Source organism: Silurus meridionalis, chromosome 22, assembly GCF_014805685.1.
Source record: "Silurus meridionalis isolate SWU-2019-XX chromosome 22, ASM1480568v1, whole genome shotgun sequence".
Classification (NCBI taxonomy): domain Eukaryota; kingdom Metazoa; phylum Chordata; class Actinopteri; order Siluriformes; family Siluridae; genus Silurus; species Silurus meridionalis.
Window position 1 is genome coordinate 10,868,149 of NC_060905.1, and position 22,309 is coordinate 10,890,457.

The following is a 22,309-nucleotide window of genomic DNA, read 5'->3' on the forward strand; positions in this document are numbered from 1 at the left end:
CATCTGTTAGCAGCAGTATGGTTTAATGCTGAGCAAGAGTACTACAGGTGCAATATTTGCTCTGATGATGTTGATGGAGAAGGATAGAGAAGGTCAGAAGGAGTTGCATTGTGTGTTTGTGGATTTAGCGAAAGCGTAGGACAGGGTGTCGAGAAAGGAGTTGTGGTATTGTATGAGGAAGTCTGGTGTGGCATAGAAGTATGTGAGGTGGTGCAGGACATGTATGAGGACAGTGTGACAGCAGTGAAGTGTGCAGTAGGAACTACAGACTGGGTTAAATTGGAGGCTGGACTGCATCAAGGATCGGCTCTGAGCCCTTTCCTGTTTGGAATGGTGATAGACAGGTTGACAGACCAGGTCAGACAGAAGTCTCCATGAATTATAATGTTTGCAGATGATATTGTTATTTGTGGCGAGAGTAGGGAGCAGGTTGAGAAGAGCCTGGAGAGGTGGAGGTACACGCTGGAGAGAAGGCAAATGAAAGTCAGTAGGAGTAAGACCGAGTACATGTGTGTAAATGAGAGGAAGGGCAGTGGAGTGGTGCGGTTAGAGAAAGTGGAGGAGTTTATGTACCTGGGGTCAACAGTGCAAAGTAATTGAGAATGTGTAGAGAAGTGAAGAAAAGAGTGCAGGCAGGGTGGAGTGGGTGGAGAAGAGTGGCAGGAGTGATTTGTAATAGTAGGATATCTGCAAGAGTGAAAGGGAAAGTTTATAGAACTGTGGTGAGACCTGCAATGATGTATGGTTTAGAGACAGTGGCATTGACAAAAAGACAGGAGGTGCAGCTGGAGCTGGAGGTGGCTGAGCTGAAGATGCTTAGGTTTTCATTGGGAGTGACGAGGATGGACAGAATTAGAAACCAGTTTTTTAGAGGGACCATGCATGTAGGATGTTTTGGAAACATTGAGTTTCCAAAAGTGAGAGAGGCCCGATTAAGATGGTTTGGACATATGCAGTGAAGGGGCATGTGGTATATCGGTAGGAGATTGCTGAGGATGGAGCTACTGAGGAAGGAGGAAAAAAGGAAGGCCAAGGAGGAGGTTTATGGATATGGTAAGATAAGACATGCTGGTAGTTGGTTTGAAAGAGGCAGATGTAGAGGACAGGGGGGTTATGGAGACGGATGATCCGCTGTGGTAACCCCTAACGGGAGCAGCCAAAAGAAGAAGTAGAAGAAGAAGAAGAAGAAGAGTAATTTAAGTTATAGGATATTATATCATATTATTGTTGTCCCTGTTCTCTTTATCTTGCTATTTTGTCCTGAATTTAAAAATACATATACACTTACACTATTAGTAAACACTAACTCTTATTAATTAATTAATGAATTAATGTTGTGCATAATTAGACATAAATGGCAACTTTCTATTTACATTAAAATCACCAATAGTGTGTAAATGTTTATAGTAGGTTGAATGATTACATTTAAAATGTGTAGTATTTCAAAACATAATTATCTAAACAATGAAACGAAAAAGCAGAAAACACAAAAAAAATGTTCATATAATAATCTTTTTTTATTTTGTAATAATTTTCTCTGCCCTAAAAAATACGATAATCTCCTCCTTTCCTGCGGAAGCTTTTGCGATGGGTTTTAATCAGCATTAACCAGTCCTTAAGAAGCAAGTTCAGGTTCTGAGACATTACAGGATGGGACACTCTACACATGTCATGGGTGTCTGATGAAGGGGTTCATTTGGTTTTGGCAGCCTTCTGGGCAGACTTGGTCACCTTGCCACCAGATGCAGCTTTCTTGTCAACTGCTTTGATTACACCAACAGCAACGGTCTGCCTCATATCACGCACAGCAAAGCGACCTGAAACAAGCAGCTCAAATAAGTCAAGATGGCACTAGTTTGTGGATAACAAGCACCCATATTACTTTACTTACCCAGTGGTGGGTACTGGGAGAAGCTCTCCACACACATAGGTTTTCCAGGGATCATGACGATAATGGCAGCATCTCCAGACTTTAGATTCTTGGGGTTGTCCTCAAGCTTCTTTCCAGAACGACGGTCAATCTTCTCCTTCAGCTCAGCAAACTTGCAGGCAATGTGAGCAGTGTGGCAGTCCAGCACAGGAGCATAGCCCTGAGAGATCTGACCAGGGTGGTTCAGGATGATGACCTGAAAAAATAATAACAGAAAAGGACCCATAAACCGACAAAATAAATTTTATAGAGTATAGTACATTAGTTGTTAAATATAAATGAGGTGAAAGGGTTACATTATGCGAATTTTATGCAGTCCACAATCGTTGTGTGACTTGTTTTTAAAAATAAATAGTGTGTCATAAGAGACTTGAGACATATGCAGATCCAGAAAAGTGAAAGGATACTCAAAGAAGGGTTTTCTTCCCTTTTTTGTTTTTACTATATTTCTGTTACACTCATGGAATTAGCCAATGCTCAAGAAACGTGTTAAAGGCATCATTTACAATTCTTTAAAGTATTCCCAATGAAGAGTTGCACACAGCAGATTTTTTTTTTTAATTCTCTAAATAAAAACATATATTTTAAGTAACAAATATTTAGTAAAAATATATTTTGATAAAAAAAACTGCATACATGACCATCTACTCTATTTATGCTTCTTAAAGTTCAAAAAGTTTAAAATGACTTTGATAAAGATGATTATAGACAATAACATTTACATTGTTATTTTTTTACTACTAATGCACTTAAAAATTCAAATATTTGATCTCTCACCTGAGCTGTGAAGTTACCAGCCTCCATTGGTGGGTCGTTTTTGCTGTCTCCAGCCACGTTACCACGTCGGACGTCCTTCACAGACACGTTCTTCACATTAAAGCCAACATTATCACCAGGCAAAGCTTCAGCCAAAGATTCATGATGCATCTCAACAGACTTGACCTCAGTGGTCACGTTGACAGGAGCAAAGGTCACAATCATTCCAGGTTTAAGAATTCCAGTCTCAACACGGCCCACAGGTACAGTTCCAATACCTGAGAAAGAAGAACGATAAATATTTTACATGAATATATACAAAAGTAAATGTATGTTTGCTAACATAAATATCCATTAATTAATCAATTAATTTTCACCTCCAATCTTGTAGACGTCCTGCAAGGGCAGACGGAGAGGTTTGTCAGTGGGACGAGAGGGGGGCAATATGGAGTCCAAGGCCTCCAGGAGAGTTGTTCCATTAGCAGCACCTTCTTTACGCTCAATCTTCCATCCTTTAAACCATGTCATCTAAGGACAAAAGATAATATATTAGTGTTACATATTCATTTTTTGTTCTTGTTGCTTTTCATTATGATTGTTTGGGTACTAAGTCTGAGCATGCCGAAAGGGTTATGCTATCTAGAAGTTTTGCAGTGATTAATCCAGATGTAATTATGTACTTACATTTGTGCTGGGCTCCAGCATGTTGTCCCCATGCCATCCAGAAATTGGGACGAAAGCAACAGCAGCAGGGTTGTAACCAATCTTCTTGATGTAAGCACTGACTTCCTTGGTGATCTCCTCAAAGCGAGCCTGGCTGTATGGGGGCTCGGTGGAGTCCATCTTGTTGACTCCAACGATAAGCTGCTTCACTCCCAGGGTGAAGGCCAGGAGGGCGTGTTCACGGGTCTGGCCATTCTTGGAGATACCAGCCTCAAACTCACCAACACCAGCAGCAACAATCAGCACAGCACAGTCAGCCTGTTACAAAGAAATAATAATAAAAAAAGGTATACACTGGCATACAAGGTCTCATTTACTATGTAAACAATTTTATTTCCTAGATTAATTTTTTTTAAAGTTGCTTAAAAGAAGCGCATACCTGTGAGGTACCAGTGATCATGTTCTTGATGAAGTCTCTGTGTCCAGGGGCATCAATGATGGTGATGTAATACTTGCTGGTCTCAAACTTCCAAAGAGAGATGTCAATGGTGATACCACGCTCACGCTCTGCCTTCAGTTTGTCCAGCACCCAAGCGTACTTGAAGGAGCCCTTGCCCATCTAGTTGTAGTTGTGTCGTGTCATTCAGTACAATTGAAAATTATATTAGAATTATATTTGTTTTACATCAGTTAAAGGCAATTTGTTGCAACACTACAGAAGATTACAAGGAAATGCATTTGATTATTAATAATGAAACCATACAATTATGTGGCTGATAGTAATACAATTATAATATGCCCTGTTACTAATAATAATAAATCAATAAGCTGTGTAATAATAAAAACATGTGCTGTGTTTCTAGTAGTTATTCATAGCGTGTACTGCTACTAATACTAATTATTAGTTTTATTATTGTAGCATTATTATCGTTATTTTAATTGCTATTATTATTGACAGACATGATTGTCACGCATCTGTTAGTATCTGAACAGTAGGTGGCGCTCTTACTGCACCACATTGCTGCTACAGAGGCGCACCCATAAAAAGAAAAGCAGCGAGCTTTCTCCATGTATTCACGGTTATTCATAGCACCACACCTCAGCTGCTTCCTTCTCAAATTTCTCAATGGTTCTCTTGTCGATTCCGCCGCATTTGTAGATCAGATGGCCGGTGGTGGTGGATTTGCCGGAGTCGACATGGCCAATAACCACGATGTTGATGTGGATCTTTTCTTTACCCATGTTGGCGATTTACTGTGGACAAACACGGGCATTAGGAGAAAAGTAGTCTGGTGCTACCCAAATGACCTGATCCCTTACATCTTGTCAAAAAAGTATTCATAAACAGTCCAAACATTGGTATAAAAATCGGTTTAATTTGTGGTCGTTTCCACTATTATAATACAGCTTTTAAAAACCACTACATAGAATTCATAGAGCAGTTTATTTCTGTCGTTTTTAACTACATACTCTGCCAAGATCACACTTTCAGTTAACACTAACTCCGGTAATAGTCTAATAGTGAACAGGTTATTTGGCAACCCGTGTCGTGTATAAGTGGTTTTGTGAGGACGGTGACTCAGCCCGACTCCCTCCTCCTCCTGATCCTCCATGTTGAGCCGGTGGAGCGCGTGTGTGCCGGCCATGTTGTTTAAAAAGACCTGACAGCACAGCATGCACGTCTCAATGACAAGAGGGCGTTAATGAGTCACTAAAACTAGACTATAGATAAAGTAGCAAGAAAGGATTTAAAACCCTTTTAAATTAGTAGCTCCAAAACAATATCCTGAATACCTTCAAGAATTTTTTCACCAGGCTTTCCTACTCTCTAATCAAGAAACATGTACCAACTCAAAAGTTAATTAACCTGGGCCATGCAACTTACCAACTCCCAGCACTGGCAGAACACCCCTGGATAGTAAAGCTGGATAAAAAGGAACGAGGCACACCAACCATCCAAATTTATACTGCTTCTGTAGGGGTTGATGCCAAAGTCTGGACATTTGATCTATGATGAATATAAAACTGATGTTCCATTGGTAGGCACCTTTGGCACCCACAGTCATGATTGGATATAAATTTAACCCCACCACACAAGCGGTGTAGTAGAAAAGGAGCAGTGACGTACAGCTGTGTGAGCTGCAAACACTGTCTAAACAAATCAAGCTGACACATACTGCAATTTTTTTAATACCTTTATTAGTTTCTCAGCAGCTTTCTTTCCAATTTAACTGTGGCAACAGGTGCAGGTCTAAACCATTCAACTCAAATTAACAACTGAAAGATGCTATCGGTCACACATGAAGCCACAATTATCCTTTCCTGCGAAAATTTTTTCGATGAGTTTTAATCAGCATTAGCCAGTCCTTAAGTAGAGTGCCCAGATTTAGAGAAATTCCAGGAAATGGGGGAAGACGCCCCACCACCTTTAAAACAGCTGGAATGAGAATTCACTTGGTTTTGGCGGCCTTCTGTGCAGACTTTGTGACCTTGCCAGCGCCAGCAGCCTTCTTCTCAACACTCTTGATGACGCCGACAGCAACAGTCTGCCTCATGTCACGCACAGCAAAACGACCTGAACACAGGGGAAACATTGGTTAGGTCTTAAAGCAGACAAATTAAACCAAACCTGGTGGCATGGAACAAGTGCACATTAGAACTTACCAAGAGGAGGATAGGTGGAGAAGCTCTCCACACACATGGGCTTGCCAGGAATCATCTCAACAATGGCAGCATCTCCAGACTTCAGGTTCTTGGGGTTGTCCTCAAGCTTCTTACCAGAACGACGGTCAATCTTCTCCTTGAGCTCAGCAAACTTGCAGGCAATGTGAGCAGTGTGACAATCCAGCACAGGAGCATAGCCCTGAGAGATCTGACCAGGGTGGTTCAGGATAATGACCTGTAAAGCAAAAAGCAATTAGTCTCAAGTGAAAAGGGCTTCAGCCAAGATATCAAACAAATCGCAGCAATCTTACCTGAGCAGTGAAGCTGCCAGCCTCCATGGGTGGGTCATTTTTGCTGTCTCCAGCCACGTTACCACGGCGGATGTCTTTTACAGACACGTTCTTCACGTTGAAGCCAACGTTGTCACCAGGGGTTGCCTCAGGGAGGGACTCGTGGTGCATTTCAACAGACTTAACCTCAGTGGTTACGTTGACAGGGGCAAAGGTGACAACCATGCCAGGCTTGAGGACACCAGTCTCAACACGGCCCACAGGTACAGTTCCAATACCTGAAGAGATCAAAAGCTATATGAGCAGGGTGTTTTTTTTTTATAAAAGTGGGAGGGAAGTATTGGACAAAGTGCATCCAACAATGAAAAATACAAACCGCCAATTTTGTAGACATCCTGCAGGGGCAGACGGAGAGGCTTGTCAGTGGGGCGGCTTGGTGGCAGGATAGCATCCAGAGCATCCAAGAGAGTGGTGCCGCTACCATTACCCTCCTTGCGCTCAATCTTCCATCCCTTGAACCAGCCCATCTATAAAGAAAGAAAAGCCCAAGTTAGCACATAGACCAGCTTACCCCCACAACATAAAAACAAAAAGTACAAAAATGTAAATAAAATTTTAAATTACTCACATTTGTGCTGGGCTCCAGCATGTTGTCCCCATGCCATCCAGAAATTGGGACGAAAGCAACGGCAGCAGGGTTGTAACCAATCTTCTTGATGTAAGCACTGACTTCCTTGGTGATCTCCTCAAAGCGAGCCTGGCTGTATGGGGGCTCGGTGGAGTCCATCTTGTTGACTCCAACGATAAGCTGCTTCACTCCCAGGGTGAAGGCCAGGAGGGCGTGTTCACGGGTCTGGCCGTTCTTGGAGATACCAGCCTCAAACTCACCAACACCACCAGCAACGATCAGCACAGCACAGTCAGCCTACAGGAAGAGGGTTTTAGCTAAAAATCACAAATATAAACTTGTTTAATGAGTAAGATAGCAAAGCTAAGCTAAGCACATACCTGTGAGGTACCAGTGATCATGTTCTTGATGAAGTCTCTGTGTCCAGGGGCATCAATGATGGTGATGTAGTACTTGCTGGTCTCAAACTTCCAGAGGGCAATGTCGATAGTGATACCACGCTCACGCTCGGCCTTCAGTTTGTCCAGCACCCAAGCGTACTTGAAGGAGCCCTTGCCCATCTGAAATAAAAGTAACAGGTTTATTATATAACAATTTTCTATTTAAAAAGCTTAAATTGTTCATTAATCTTGTTTGAAAAGATCGAGTGAAAAAATGCTTTAAATTAAAGCAAATAAATCAATATCCATGTTAGCACAAGAAGCAGTGGGCGCCATTACAGCATTGCTACGTCATTGAAGCTGCGTAAGCCACACCCTCCCCCCCACACCCTACCGGCTCAGAACCCACTAACGCGTGCTTCAGGCGCCATCTTGGCTCGTGTGAGTCAGAACTTCGTTTTTCATGAAAAAAGGCGTAAAGCGCTCACCTCAGCGGCCTCCTTCTCGAATTTCTCGATGGTTCTCTTGTCGATTCCTCCGCATTTGTAGATCAGATGACCGGTGGTGGTGGACTTTCCAGAGTCGACGTGGCCGATAACCACGATGTTAATGTGGATCTTTTCCTTTCCCATGATTTCTTAAGTTTCTGTTAAAATAAATTAGATATTACTCATTGAGTAACATATGACGAACACGTTTGGTGTTCAGTGATGATTCAGGAATAACGCCAGAGTAATGGCTGCCGAATGCCGGGGCCTGTAGGCCGGGCCACACGCCTGGGAGCGACACGTGTTTAGGGCCACGTAAGATTAAGGTATAGAAAATACCTTTTGAGAAAAGGCGAATTTATCTCAACAAATAAAGTCAATAAAATAATTACTTTAATCTAATAGTGATTGGAGGAGTATATACACTGTCACACAGGCCAAAGAGTCCGGACTGAGTGCCTTTGTTCTGAACCCCAGTTACCGGCTATTGTCCAGATTATCACATCCATCAGAACCCAACCAATATTTGGTCAGATATATTACCAAGAGTAAAATATTCAACATCACAATACTTTTTTTAGAAATGTCAGCTTAGGAAAAGTATTCAACATTCCAGCACTCCATCTTTTCATTAAAAAAAAAAAACAGAATGAAGCCGATTTTATCAACGAAAAAAAAAAATATATTGACAGATTAATCGCTAATTTTAGTTATGAAACGGCCATTTATTTTCTTTCAGGTTCTTCCAAAAAAAAAAAAAAGGCCACTTACCAAGATTTGGCGAATAGTCCGCAGCAGCTGCTCCCCTTTGCCAGGTTAACAGAAAGAGACCGAAAAAATCCTTGAACACGGAATTTATATGAAGTAGGCGGTCGAGTTTCCTCCCTCCTCCCTCAGTGAACCGCAAATCACACGCATTTTCACTGCATTTTCTCCCCGCCTCGGCTCCCTGACGTCATCACTGTGCTTCATGCATTCCGGGCTAGACCATCTGAAACGTTCAATCTTTTCAACTAAACAATCATATAACGTCACTAAGATGTTTTTATTAATCAGTTTTCATATGTAAAGACTGACTATGGTGATCAAAATTACTATATTGAATATAACCATGTAAAGAGTTAAACTGTCCTGTGCACTGATCCTATAACATGAGGCCATGACATTGTGGACTTAAAAAAAAGAAGACACCCCATGTATGTTAGAGAACTGTGTATATAAAGATTACATATATATATATATATATATATATATATATATATATATATATATATATATATCACACACTGAGCTTTGGCATTAGCAAAGATTAAGGGATAGTCAGTGTTTAACTGTACATTGTATTCACAAGAAGATATTTACATCAGAATCACCTGGCTGATAGTAGAAGATGAAAGACCATTGTTTGCCCCAGACCTCCACCCAATGGCTCACCTATTCACATTCAAACATTACCTATAGACAGGGCACTGTGGGGTTCTCCTCAATCAATACACCTTATTCAATCAAGGCCAAAACCAACTATCCTTTGCTTTAAAACTATATTAGGGCACAGTTAAAATAATATATGTCTGTTTGGATTTTTTGCTTCATAAACACCCAAGATACCAAGCTCCAACATATTAGCCTACTGGTCCCAGATTATGCTGAGGGTCTTGTAGTCTCCATCAATTTTTAATGGGCCTATATCCAGCAGCTGGCATCCCTTCAGAGCCTCATCTCTACTCCCTTTGCTCCCCCAGTTCAACACACCTGCTTCTTTCAGTCAGACACTGTTTGGGCAGATAGACACACACACACACACACACACACACACACACACACACACACACAGAGATACATATCCAAGGCCTAGACAGAGGCACTATGAAACTAGCAAACATTCCTCCATGGGGCATAGAATACAACATATTTTTTGTTGACAAATTATTAATCCACAGACACTTTGGTTACTGTAAAATTTGCTGATAAGGTTGAATTTAACATTTAAACCAGATATGAAATGCATCTTATTTACAGACCTTAAAAAAATTATGTTGTTTACTTTAAATATTGAAAAAATATGAGTGTTTATCAAAACCAATAGAATTTGAATTGATTGATTTAAACTGAACTAAACTACTAGTTTAATCTAAAATGGCCAACTATGAAACACTCAAGCAACCTTATAATGTCTCCAGTTACAGTATGTATGCAAAGTCCTAACTGTGAATATGATTTAAAATGCAAATCTGTGCAAATTAATTTGTTGGTGTGTGTGATCAACTTTAACAATATAAAAGCTTTTCTCGGTTTCCAAAAATGTTGAGAGTGCATAGAGTGCTTCAAGAAAGCCAACAGTTAAAGGCATGTTTGAATTAAATGCTGTTAAAGGAGTTACTTGTCAACTAACCTGAGAAACCAGATTTCTTTATGCTATACTATTGTACTCATAAGAACAGTCATCAACCCTGCAAAGCAAAATGTAATGAAACCCCAAATACAGTAAACACTAAATATTTCCAAACAAACCTGGACAATATTACAGTAAAAGTGTAAATAGGAAAGTGTGTGTTCTTACCCAAAGTGTAGTATATATATATATATATATATATATATATATATATATATATATATATATATATATATATATATATATATATATATATATATAAACCCAAAAATAACCCAAAGGCTGTTTTCATAAACAAAACAATTCCTTGCCCAATATACCTATATTATTTATATATTTGTACATATTTCAACATACGACAATATATAATTATTATTTTATTTTTATTTTTTACTTATATTTTAAATTCCATTACCAATCATTTTTTATTAACATTTATATAGCGTTCAATTTGCTTGTGTGCCTGATTTAGACTTGGCTTCTGCAGAGCTTCACTTTTTAGGCATTAAATAAATTAATGTTTATTTTAGGGCTTTGTTTCATTGCTAACTAATCTATATGCTAATGTCATGGGGTGGTTGTGAGGCACACACATCAGTGGGACAGACATAAGTATAAACAAAAGAGTTAAATAATAGGGCAGTCATGTGATGGGCACTGATAAGAATTTATCACAGAAGTGGAGAACAACAGCAGGCTCATAAACGAATAATATTTTAGTTTAAACAGCAGATGAACAGTTGCTTTCTCTAATTCTCCACTCTCTCTAATTCTCACAGACAAGTAAGAAAGTGAGCCTACAAGTGCTTCCAGTCTCTTCCCATTCACACACTGTCACCTTATGCGTCCCACATTCTCTGCTGCTGTGAGATGTCACAGCTTACCTAACCTTTGTCCCATTTGGCTTCCTTTTGCTGCCACTGAAAAACAGACCTTACTCTTAACCAACTTATCTCAAAAGTTTATGCCCTGTTAATGCATTTAAGGTAGGAAATGTGTTTCTATTCTTTCTGGCTTGGTATACGCCAGTGTAAACTTTGTCCTTTTGACTGGCATGTGGGAGGAGACATGGTATTCTGGATCTGGGTCAAGTGCTAGCAGGGCAGGGCTTCAATGTTGAGTCATGCATTTGGAGAGGAAGGGCCCCAATCTTCTTTTTTCCACCAGGATATACACATTAAGTCGGCCCATTGAAGTGTCTTTGTAAATTTTCTGTTTAGAAGCAACAATCAAATTAATTTTAAATCAGTCTAGAACTTGTATTTATTCAGAGTGAGTGACAAGAACAATATATAAGTTATGATTAAACTGTATTTATCAAATTAGTTATTCACTGTGCCCTTCTATCAGTAAAGTAACAAGAAACAAACATGTGACAGTCACAAAACCAGTTATATAGAGAAAGAATTCCCAAAGCTTTTAAATGTAGCATAATTCCAGTTGGCCAACCACACCCTCCCATGCTGCAACAGCTAGAAACCAAATGCTCACACATGCTAATTTATTCACACATTTCATGAGAATTAAGGTGTAATGTCTTAGGGTGTAACACACACCTCCATGTGTGAGCATCCTAGGGTTCTGTCTGAGAACCTTAAGATGCAAATAAGTCTTATTCATGTGTAAAAGCGAGTTATTTCCATGTGTTTCACAACTATAGAGGGGTAAAGCCATTGCACCCCACATGGAAAGTCAAGAGCTGCTTAATTACATCACAAAACAAATGCAGATGCATTCATATTAATTTATTCTTTCCAGTATTACATTTTGTTCAAAAGCTGTATTTTAAAATAAAATATAAAAATATAACAATGTATTTCTTCGATAAAATAGTTTCATAAAGTGTGATTAATTAGTTCTTAAATACAGTACTAATTTTATGATTTAAAAAAAAACAGAGAAAGGAATAGGGTGGTCTAATTATAGACAATGTGTCAACCATATACACAAAGATTACGTAATTAGATCATTTTAGAATTGTAATACTTTATTTAATGCAGTTCATACTATATTACTAATATAAAAAATACAATGTCTAGTACATACTATTGAGTGTGCATTACATTTTGTGGTTACACAACTCTGCTGCAATTTAATCAAATGGTTTATTTCATTAATATGTTTAATAAAAGGGATTTATTTTGTATATTAAAAACTCTAATATTATCGAAAAAATAGGCTAAAAATCCAATCATCTCACATCACAAGAGAATACAAAATTCAAAGCAATCATGATTAGCATTCAATAATTAATAGTAATAATAGTCAGTTCTATTAATATGTACCAGCTTTTTCTTTCAGATAAAAAGATAAATAAAAATATTCGCCGATATAGCAGAAAATCCAATGTGTGCTTTCATAAAAAGTGACGTAACCACATCCAGAGACAAATTTGCAATAGAAGTGTAATGTCTATAAACATGAGTTTAGTGTTTATTTCAGGTTAGAAGCCCTTCGAAATTAAACTAGTGATGGGTCTATATGAATACATTATGTATTTGGTTGTACAGGATTTTAACATGTAAATGCTCGGTGTGGATCCCTACAGCAAAAACAATACCATTTCTATAACAGTAGGATCCTTCATTAAGAAAATAAAAGAGATGATGATAATAATAATAATAATAATAATAATAATAATAATAATAATAATAATAATAATAATAATAATGAAACAAATAAATGAACAATAATACACATTTCAAAATGTGTGAATTGTGCTATTTTTAGGATTTAGTTGAACTAGAAATAAAAAAAAGTCGGACATTGCCGGATACGAGAGGGTGTTTTTTTTTTTTTTGAGTGACGCGTTTTTCCTGCGACGAGCTTTAGGTCTAGTATGGGAATTTCATCTTTTTTTTTCAATGAGTCATATCAAGAGTCGACTCTATCGGCCCTCGATATCTGAACAATTACATCAGGGTTTAAAATCATCAACGATTAATTTTTATTTATTTTCTCTGACACTAATATTTGATCGTCCTCCAAACTACTAAAACAACACGACTTTTCAGTCACACCGGTCCATACACACATCCAACAGTCATTTGGAATAAATTTAATGTAATAAAAATGACAGTATCCATGTGTTTAACGTGTGAAAGAGAAAAAGGCTTAGATATGCGACTCAGCAATCAGCGCTCACCAAAATTATCCGGCTCGAAGAGTCGACTATTCCTGAACGACACGTCATTATTTAGTTCTTGTGTTTAAAACGTTGGCTATACATACATATATAGAGAGTCAGTGACAATTGCAATAAAAAGAAAATGGCTGGAAATTGGAAGGACCTGAAAACGACAAGAGGATGGTTTAAAAACTGAAATAATTTGGGTCATATATAAAATGAAGACCTAATGAAAGGTGGGAAAGTCAGACTGGTCGTATTTCATTATACACGGGGATATGGAGGTTCTGCAATCCCCTTGGCTTTACTGAGTTCTTTAAATCCTTTAGACCCTCCGAGAATAAGTCCAGCAAGTTAGTTGATTACAAATAATTATAAAGCTTCCTTCTGCCACGTGTACATACAGAAAACAAACATCTCAGGCAACAATTTCCTTATTTAATCATAAACTTTCTTTGTTTAGAGTCGATATTAAGTCATTAATATGGTTTCCAGCATTAAACTAGAAGTGAAGACAGTTATAGTGCGAAGGAGTTACTTAAAAAGATTATCTTTATTTTGAAATAAACACTTACATTTCAATCATTTGTATAACAAGGTTTGTAATGTGGCAGTCAGTATTTAATTATCATAACTGGACCCCTGAGCAAAGGCCCTTTAAACCTCAACTTCCTTTTTTTTGTCCAGCGTGTGACTTGTGTAATAATTGCATATATTTTACAAAGGTGAATTTGTTGGAGGTAACAGGGGTGGCTCATTATTAAAATCTCCTCACTCACCACCCAATAAAAGTACCACAAGAGAAAAATGAAGCACATGAAAAAGTTTTTCACTAAATTGGATCGAAACTTTGTAGAAAGAGAACGCCTTCATCTCCTGGAGAAGAATCAATTTGAAAAGTGCTTATAGAAGGAGGTCATCGGCAACATCACAGCAGCCTTGCACGTGTAAAACAACTGTGAACCTGAAACATCCCAAAATGTTGCAAACATCCTATAAACAAAGAAGTGTATAGAATTTGGGCCAGTAGGTCTGGGGGACAGTTGACATACATAAGAAAGAACATCATCTTTTTGCAAATAACAAAAAACTGACTTTATATTGTATGTGTTATACTCCCTTATTCTGCCTTGCTGTTGAATGCCTGAATTCGATTGGTCAGAACATGTTGATTAATATTTAAAACAGCACAGACTGTAGTTATATAAATGTAATCAATTCTGTTTTTATAAAGTAAGAGCTCACAGGGGTATGCACCACATAAATATAAATTGTCGATATGGTGAAGGGAATCATTTATTTAGCAGTTTTCTGCTAGCAGAATTGCTGTCTTGTATCTTCTTTTTTTTTTGTCCTTTTGTTAGCTGTAACATTTTTGACACAGAATTGACTAGGAATGTTTTCTGGACAACATTACAATCTGCATTTTTGTCAATTACTTTAAAAGAATAAAAAAAAATAATAATAAAAAAAAATACTGGTGACAGAGCAACCTAGAACTGATACGTGATAAGTAGCTAACTTATTGCACTTTTAATAATTATTGTTTTTTGCATTTCTTTATACTTTTTACTGGGCAGCCACAACAAAATACAGGTGCAAATGCATGTAATGCATTTACATTAAGGGTCCCTTTATATCCCATAAATGCTTGTATCTTTCATAGCCATGCATTATTAAATATTACTAAACAGAAAATGTCTGTTTAGTTATATTTAATGACAAATAGTATGCAGCTGATGTACACTTGACATAACCTTCAAATTCTTTAGATTTTCGAATACTTAATTTTAGTTCCTGAAACAAACAATCCGCTGTCTTTATGTGTTTACAATACAGATTGTACTATACAATATGTTCTGAACATATTCTCTCTGAACATCTGCTCTGTAAATTTGACATAGGTTGGAAGTGTACATCAGTGCCAAGGTGCTTGTTTTATTAATATTATTATTATTATTATTATCTTTTGGTTAATATCGCTCTTAAAAATAACAGCACACAAGGAAACTTGTAACAGTACTGATTCTGCAGTAAAAAATGACAAATAGGCTAAGAAAACTTTTTACCTTATACAATTTTTCGGTATATGTTTAAGAACAATTCAACTTAAAAAATGGCCGTATAATTAATGGCTGTTTAACAAAAAAGTGGCAAATAATTAAGATTTGTGGAATAAGTGGATTTGTGGATAAGTGGAATGTTTTGAATACCAAAGCTATAGTTGCATGTAATTTTTGTCTACATGTTGGATCGTAAGAAAAAATTTATATCTCTATAAATTAAAAAGTTTTGGAGCACACAAAATGGTTTAAAAAAATTACATTGTGTAAATGCAAGAATTATAACAATAGTGCTGATGTATTGCCAATATCGTATGAGATAACAGTTCTTTCCATCGAATGTTTTAGATAAGCCTTGACTACATAACTGATTTTAAATTATTATAAAATACTTTTATATAGTTATATAAAAATATTATTTTCCCTTATTTCCTTAATTTGTATCTATTAGATAAAGAATATAAAATGATAAAAATGCCATAAAAATGTGTGTTCAAGTAACTGTTTAGAATTAAGTCCTTTTCACAAGTTTAGTGTTTTCTTTCAGTCTCAGTCTCTGTTCTCCCTTGTGACTGGTTCTCCCTTAGTGCCCAACTTTGGATCTCTCCATTGCCAAACAATGAGTAGTATAAGGCTCCAAATCCACTCACTCCTGCTGACACATAGAAGACGGTCCTCCAACCCATCAGTGTGTGCTTTAATCAGAAAGGAGCATTGTAAGGAAGGAGTTTTTTACCAATGTGGTGCATTATAATTAGGTGTAAAAAATGTATGTACAAACGGCTCACATTGTTGGTAAGGTAACCCACTGCCATTGGTGCAGCTACACCAGGGAGAGTGCCAAAAGTGTTGGTGATCCCAAGTAGTATGCCAGCATACCTGAATACATGAGTTATATTAAGAGAAGAAGGATGACGACAGCATGATTGTTAAAAGATTTCCTGTAAATATACAGTAAAACAGTAAAACCAACAACAGCAAAAACTGTATAAAATCTGTTAATGTTTTGTTTGTAATAATGAATGTGTAATTAATGGCTGTTTAACTGATCAGTGGGATTCATGTAGTAAAATTTGTCCTCATCATTAGCAAAGTCATCAGAAGATCTTAATGCACATACTGTGGAGCAATATCAAGCTGGTTAATAAAGACTCCAGCTGCACTGAAGCCCCCAAGAGTTGTGGACAAAGTAAGAAAGGTAACAGCTAGGACACCACTGCACCCGGCAAATCCAACAGCAACTAAGAGTCCTGCTGGCAAGATCAAACCTGTAAAACAGAAAAAAATCCATTATCATGCTGAAGAGAATGGTTCCTCCTTTTGTTCTTCCATGGTTTCTTTCTCATGTCATGTCACAAAATGTGTCCTTTATATTTCACTTACATTATTGTACATTAGGGATCTAGAACGACATATGTAAAGCTGCATTGTGTGCAATCACTGTCACTAACCTGCAAAAGTAAAGAGTTTACGGATAGTCGTTATACTCATTATCTCCTTCTCCAAAAGCTTGTCCGCTAATGCACCAGAGAGCACAGAAAATAACCAGCCACCCAAGTAGGGTAATGCCGACAGGAAGGAGTTCTGCATGGCAGAGTAAGAGAATGTTTGACGACATCTAGTAGTTTGTCCAATAGTATTTGTATGCATGTATGTATATTGCAGAAAGACACTGGTCAGTGGGGGAAAAACCTTGAAGCTGTCTAACCTGGCGCAGGTCAAAGTGCAGCACTGTGTCCATGTAGGTAGGCAGCGAGGTAAGCAGAGTGTAGTATGACCAGTTAGAGCACATCTGTGTTAAGATGATGGCCCAGAGTGGGCCTGAGCACACCATGGACCTGAGGGGGACTGACCAACCATGGGAGCCTCCCTGTAAAATACAGAAATGGGTGCCATACATTACACTCAGCATCTTATAATAATAATAATTATTATTATTAATTATTATTATTTTTATTATTATTTTAGAGTAGGTAGTACTAATGACATTTAGGTCAAAAGACAGTGGTTTGCTGTTAAACAAGCAACTGAAAAAAAGCAATTAAAAGCAGTCAGATTTTAATATCAGTCAGTCAGAGAAGGCAAAAGTACACACATCCTTCACTCAAGTAGAAGTACAGATACTTATGTTTCAAAAGACTCTGGTAAAAGTTGAAGTTTGGGCTCGGGCATGCACATAAGTAAAAAAGTAGCCATTACTACCTGTTTTAGTGTCCGATAGTAACTGGACATCATATTAATATATAAATACAAAAGAATTTCACATTTTGTTATCTAATGAATGTATCCAGCCTGAACAACCACCATATAGAACAAAAGCAGAGCAAAGATTATGACCAGATATGTCTCTGTTCTCAGTCATGTTTACATCGCTGACTCCCTCTGTCTCAACCACTTTAGCCCCATACTTCTTGTGGCCTTCTGCCATGCTTTTTTAAAATTTCATAGGCTATTCTAAGTTTGTGGTGCGTGATAGCCAGGAGATAACACACCAGTGGTAGGTTGAAAAAACTGCACAATGACAAAAATAGTTTGAGGGGCTGAAAACGGTGTGCAATATCGATCATGTCAAATAGATTAAAACTAAATTAACGAGCCTGGTTTAAAAATGTAAGAAGTAGAAAGTACAGATATTTGTGTAAAAAAAAAGTACTAAATTCCAGAATGATCTACTTAAGTACAGTAACAAAGTATTTGTAGTTTATTAATTTCCCACCTATGCACTCAGTAAATAGAATTACAAACATGTGCAGAGTAAAAATACACCACTTTTATAACTTTAGGTCCTATTTGACGAACGCACAATACCTCTGAACCTATAGACGTGATAATGTACTCTTTTTCTCGGTCACTTATTCTTGGATGTGTGCGAGGTTCATCGGACACCATGATGAACCACAGCAGTGCCCAAATACATCCTGCTCCCCCTGGTGGCGAAACAAAAGCATAGAGACCAACTGTTATTTTAGTGAAAACGAACCAAAATTGAGTTACTGCACAAATCAATGCCTCGACAAGAAGAGAACATAACTTGTTATTTAAGCAATTGTGTAGTACATTAAAAAAGGAAAAAAAATTGAGTTAAAAATATATTTAAGTTAGCTAATCACCACAGCAGTAGAAGACTGCAGGCCAGCCAAGACTGTGACATATGACGCCTGTAAGAGGAAAGGCAATGAAAGCACCAAAATTTCCTCCTGCTCCTGAGATAGTAGTCAGACGACCTCGTTCCAATGGAGGAGCCCAGCATGCCCATAAAGCCATCATGGCAGGAAATGTCACACCCTAAACAAAAAAAATACTTTGTTTAGGCTTAAAATAAGCTATAAAAATGAATTGGGCAAATCAATTTATTAAAATAAAAAACATTTGAATGTGTACTCACTTCACCAAAACCCTCCAAAGCCCTCAGAGCATACAGCCAATTGACACCAAGCTGAGCAGCAAAAGGAGTGAGGATGGTGAGGATAGCTGTACCCAGCACTCCTCCTCCAAGGAACTTCCTCCCACCAAAGCGACCTGACAGGTAGCCCCCAGGGATCTGGGTGAAAAGGTACCCAAAAAAGAATGCACTCAGCAGGTATCCCTGAGTCTGAGGATTCCATGGGTATCTTGGCACCTGACAGACATGAGAATGAGTCAAGACAATGCGAAGCAGAACATTTCATAATTCTGCTGAAACTGCAGTGTGGGCTTTTATACAAGAATTAATCACGGACATTTCTTTTCACACATATGCTGTGGCTGGGAGTGTGGACTAAAAGGCTTACTCCATTTGGCTGATCTGTATTTTCACTGCTGCTGTTAGAGGTAGGAGAAGGTGCTGGACATTCATTTAATTCACTGGCATTGAAAGATGGCAGGATGTCAGTTGTATTGACCATTGCTACCATTGCAACACTGAGATTGACCCGGAGCCCGTACACCACAGCAAAACCAAAGAACATCATGAAGGCCAGGTTGTATCTCGCAGAGCAGCACTGACGAGGCGCTGTTACACACACACAACTTAAATTTTACATTTGCTGTTTGCAAGGAAACAATTATACAATAACTCATCTATTATTGGGTGATATTTCTGATATTTTACAATCTTTGAGACCTTTTATCTTCAAGAAAAGATTTGGCAATGTGCATCTTGAAATGTTGATATAAAATCAAGCCCACATAGAGTGTGTAAGTGACCTTTGGTTAAATAACAGGGCAGCTGATGTTAATCAAATAAAAAATGTGGCAGGGAAAAGTATTTCTGCTTTACCACTTTAGGGTCTCCAGTTCGATCAAAATGGTAATTTAACTTTGGTACATTTTCACAACTAGCAAAATACTTCACAGAGGACAAGCACTGCAACAGCCCTGCAATATCAATAGATATTTTGTAAGCCCAAATGAATACCATAATCCACAGAAGCAATCTTTACATAAAGAATACACAAATTAAATAAAAGTCAGACAAAACTTTAAAGGGAACCAACCTGTAAGTTGTTTTGTTTGTTTCTGCAGCAGTGGTGTTTCCTCTTCCTCCTGATTTTCCACAGTGTTAATAGACCATCCATCATGTAGTGCCATTGTAAATATTCAAGGGCAACAATTCTAAGATGTGCTCATCAAACCATAGTGTTCACAGGTCCTGCATGGGGGAAACAATCCAGATATACATACAGCTTATTTGTGAACTCTAAACTTCAGGCAGGAAAAAATGGAAAAGCGTTTTTCTGCTTGCTTCTAGGTGGGCAGAAACAAAGTATAGAGAGTTCAAGACTAAGAGAAAATAGTGTTGAATGCAACGATTTCCTATTTCCTAACTTACCAAATACTGAATCTCCAAGCTGAGGTGCATTGTGGCTAGTCGTAGATCCAAAATGCTTTCAGAAATTTTTCCGTATTTGCTTAGTCACATGTGGAGGGGGAACTTGTGATTGAAATACAAATCACCATAATCCAAAAGTACAACTTTTACTGCTGTCTCCTTATCCAATTCAACATGTAACTGCTGTGCTCAGCACTAAAACTTTAAAGTTTCACTCATGCTTATGTTTACAATATGGGTATTGAGCATGACTGCACAAGCTAGCACATGTGACCAAATGAAGTTTCTCAAGAATTAGGACTCTGGTCAAGTCGGCTCAATTGAAACAATTGTTTTCAATAGCTAATGTTGTTATGGTATTCACATAAAATTCATTCATTTTGCTTTTGAAGTAGATCTGCCATTTGATTTCATTATATTATATATAATTTCACTGTTAATTCTATGTAATGTTTAACATTATGTGGATGTTAGAATGTACTGAATGCAGCCAATGCATTAAATGTTAATTGTAGCAAAATAAGATGTGGAATAATTCTTAAAACATTTTACTTAAACATGTATATTAATAGTAAAATATTCTGTGACATATTCAACTTGCATTAAATGTCAATATTTCCATGTCTCTGGAGTTTTCAAAAAACACATTTACCAAGCACAGGTACACATACTCATTTATGCAATTATGTAATCAGCCAAATATGTGGACATTTTGCAGATGTGGGACAGTAGCTTTGGGTAATTGGATATCCATCCTGACCTGAACCTCTTGATGGAGTTCTCTTCAATTAGAGACAGATCTGTGCAGCTAAAGATGGTTCAAATGAACAGCCTAAGTATCCATGAGGTTACTGAGCAGCTCAATAACTATTAGGATTGAATTGGACTGTAATTAATATAAAGTCTAGTACAGTGGCTTTAGACATCCATCACTTAACAGCTCCCCTCAACAATGATAAACAATAATGCACATTCGGTGGCACCCAGATGAGGGTGGGTTCATTTCTGAGTCTGGTTCTTCTCAAAGTTTCTTCCTCATACAAACTTAAAGAGGTTTTCCCTGCTGCTGTCACCACTGGCTTGCCCATTAGGCAACTTATAGGCACATATTAATTAATTTTATAAACTGTTTATCTCTGTAAAGCTGCTGTGGGACAATGCATGTTGTTAAAAGCGCTATATAATATTTTTAAATTGAATTTGATTATGTGAATTTCCCACTGGTTGTGAATTTCCCTCCGGAGTAAATAATGTAATCAGTCAATCAATCAGTCTGTCTAACTAATTTAGGGAACAGTTGAAGACAGAAAGGAGATTTAAAATTTGCCACCAAAATTATAAAGCCATGAACCCAACATGTCTTGTGTTAACAGTCCAGGCTGGTGAAGGTTGTGTAACGCTGTGGGGAATGTTTACTTGGCATGTTAAAGCTGTTACTCCAATCATTCATCAATTGAATGCCATGGCTTTTTTGAGTATTCTTGCTGACCATGTGTCATGAGCACAATTTCCACATCATTTAATGGCTACTTTCAGCATGGTGATGCACCATGGCACTGACTTACACTGACACTGACACTGACACACACACACACACACACACACTAGTTTCATCCAAGTTTAAGTGTGACAGTGGCAGTATTTTTCAGTGGCTTTCCCCCGTCACCAGTTCTTAATCAATGTGGATAAATAGAAGACTCCCAGCAATAAATTGTACCTAGAATCTACACAGCATTATTTTTATAGGGTTCCTAATATTACTTAAGGCCTCTATGACAAAATATACACCTCAAAGCTAAATACAAAGCCATATTTTAAAACTCACAAAGCGATGCTTTATATAATTATTTTCATAGTGCAAATAGTCAAAAGGAAAAAAATTACATTTACATCGTATTCTTTTTTCTTACCATGGTGGATAAGCTGGTGAATAAGATGCTGGCGTAGAACAACACCTTCTAACTAACAAAGTTTTCTAAACACATAGTACATTGTGAAATGTCCACTTGGGTCCTGTGAAACCGGTAGTGTTTTTGATCAGTGTTTTGTTTTTTACACCGGTTGTGTATGTTCGATGTCGCAACTCTTTATGCAGCCCTTGCTGGAAATCAAGGCATA

The 22,309-nt window shown here is 37.7% G+C and overlaps 3 protein-coding genes across 5 annotated transcripts; all 3 read right to left on the reverse strand.

Annotated features, from left to right (window-relative positions):
- Positions 1 to 1,498: 1,498 nt before the first annotated feature.
- eef1a1l2 (eukaryotic translation elongation factor 1 alpha 1, like 2) lies at positions 1,499 to 5,342 on the reverse strand. The gene is made up of 8 exons (XM_046834835.1): positions 5,235 to 5,342; positions 4,448 to 4,603; positions 3,789 to 3,968; positions 3,371 to 3,667; positions 3,064 to 3,214; positions 2,708 to 2,964; positions 1,892 to 2,126; positions 1,499 to 1,817 (listed from the first exon to the last, which is right to left on the reverse strand). Exons 2-8 carry the CDS (start codon positions 4,589 to 4,591, stop codon positions 1,693 to 1,695), a joined length of 1,389 nt encoding a protein of 462 aa, XP_046690791.1. The 5' UTR covers positions 4,592 to 4,603; positions 5,235 to 5,342; the 3' UTR covers positions 1,499 to 1,692.
- Positions 5,343 to 5,526: 184 nt separating this feature from the next.
- On the reverse strand, positions 5,527 to 8,709 carry LOC124375991 (elongation factor 1-alpha). The gene is made up of 8 exons (XM_046834834.1): positions 8,571 to 8,709; positions 7,800 to 7,957; positions 7,312 to 7,491; positions 6,932 to 7,228; positions 6,680 to 6,830; positions 6,325 to 6,581; positions 6,014 to 6,248; positions 5,527 to 5,924 (listed from the first exon to the last, which is right to left on the reverse strand). Exons 2-8 carry the CDS (start codon positions 7,941 to 7,943, stop codon positions 5,800 to 5,802), a joined length of 1,389 nt encoding a protein of 462 aa, XP_046690790.1. The 5' UTR covers positions 7,944 to 7,957; positions 8,571 to 8,709; the 3' UTR covers positions 5,527 to 5,799.
- A 5,143-nt stretch (positions 8,710 to 13,852) lies between these two features.
- si:ch1073-513e17.1 (sialin) lies at positions 13,853 to 22,266 on the reverse strand. Of its 3 annotated transcripts, none has more exons than XM_046834465.1 (11): positions 22,102 to 22,266; positions 19,857 to 20,011; positions 19,152 to 19,372; positions 18,767 to 18,922; positions 18,492 to 18,666; positions 18,190 to 18,308; positions 17,090 to 17,251; positions 16,833 to 16,965; positions 16,502 to 16,649; positions 16,170 to 16,260; positions 13,853 to 16,076 (listed from the first exon to the last, which is right to left on the reverse strand). In XM_046834465.1, exons 2-11 carry the CDS (start codon positions 19,948 to 19,950, stop codon positions 15,912 to 15,914), a joined length of 1,464 nt encoding a protein of 487 aa, XP_046690421.1. In that variant the 5' UTR covers positions 19,951 to 20,011; positions 22,102 to 22,266; the 3' UTR covers positions 13,853 to 15,911. The 3 variants fall into 3 exon arrangements, with proteins under 3 accessions (XP_046690421.1, XP_046690419.1, XP_046690420.1); XM_046834463.1 differs by having other exon boundaries at positions 18,767 to 19,000; positions 22,102 to 22,260; XM_046834464.1 differs by lacking the exon at positions 22,102 to 22,266 and adding an exon at positions 20,192 to 21,776 and having other exon boundaries at positions 18,767 to 19,000.
- Positions 22,267 to 22,309: the final 43 nt, after the last annotated feature.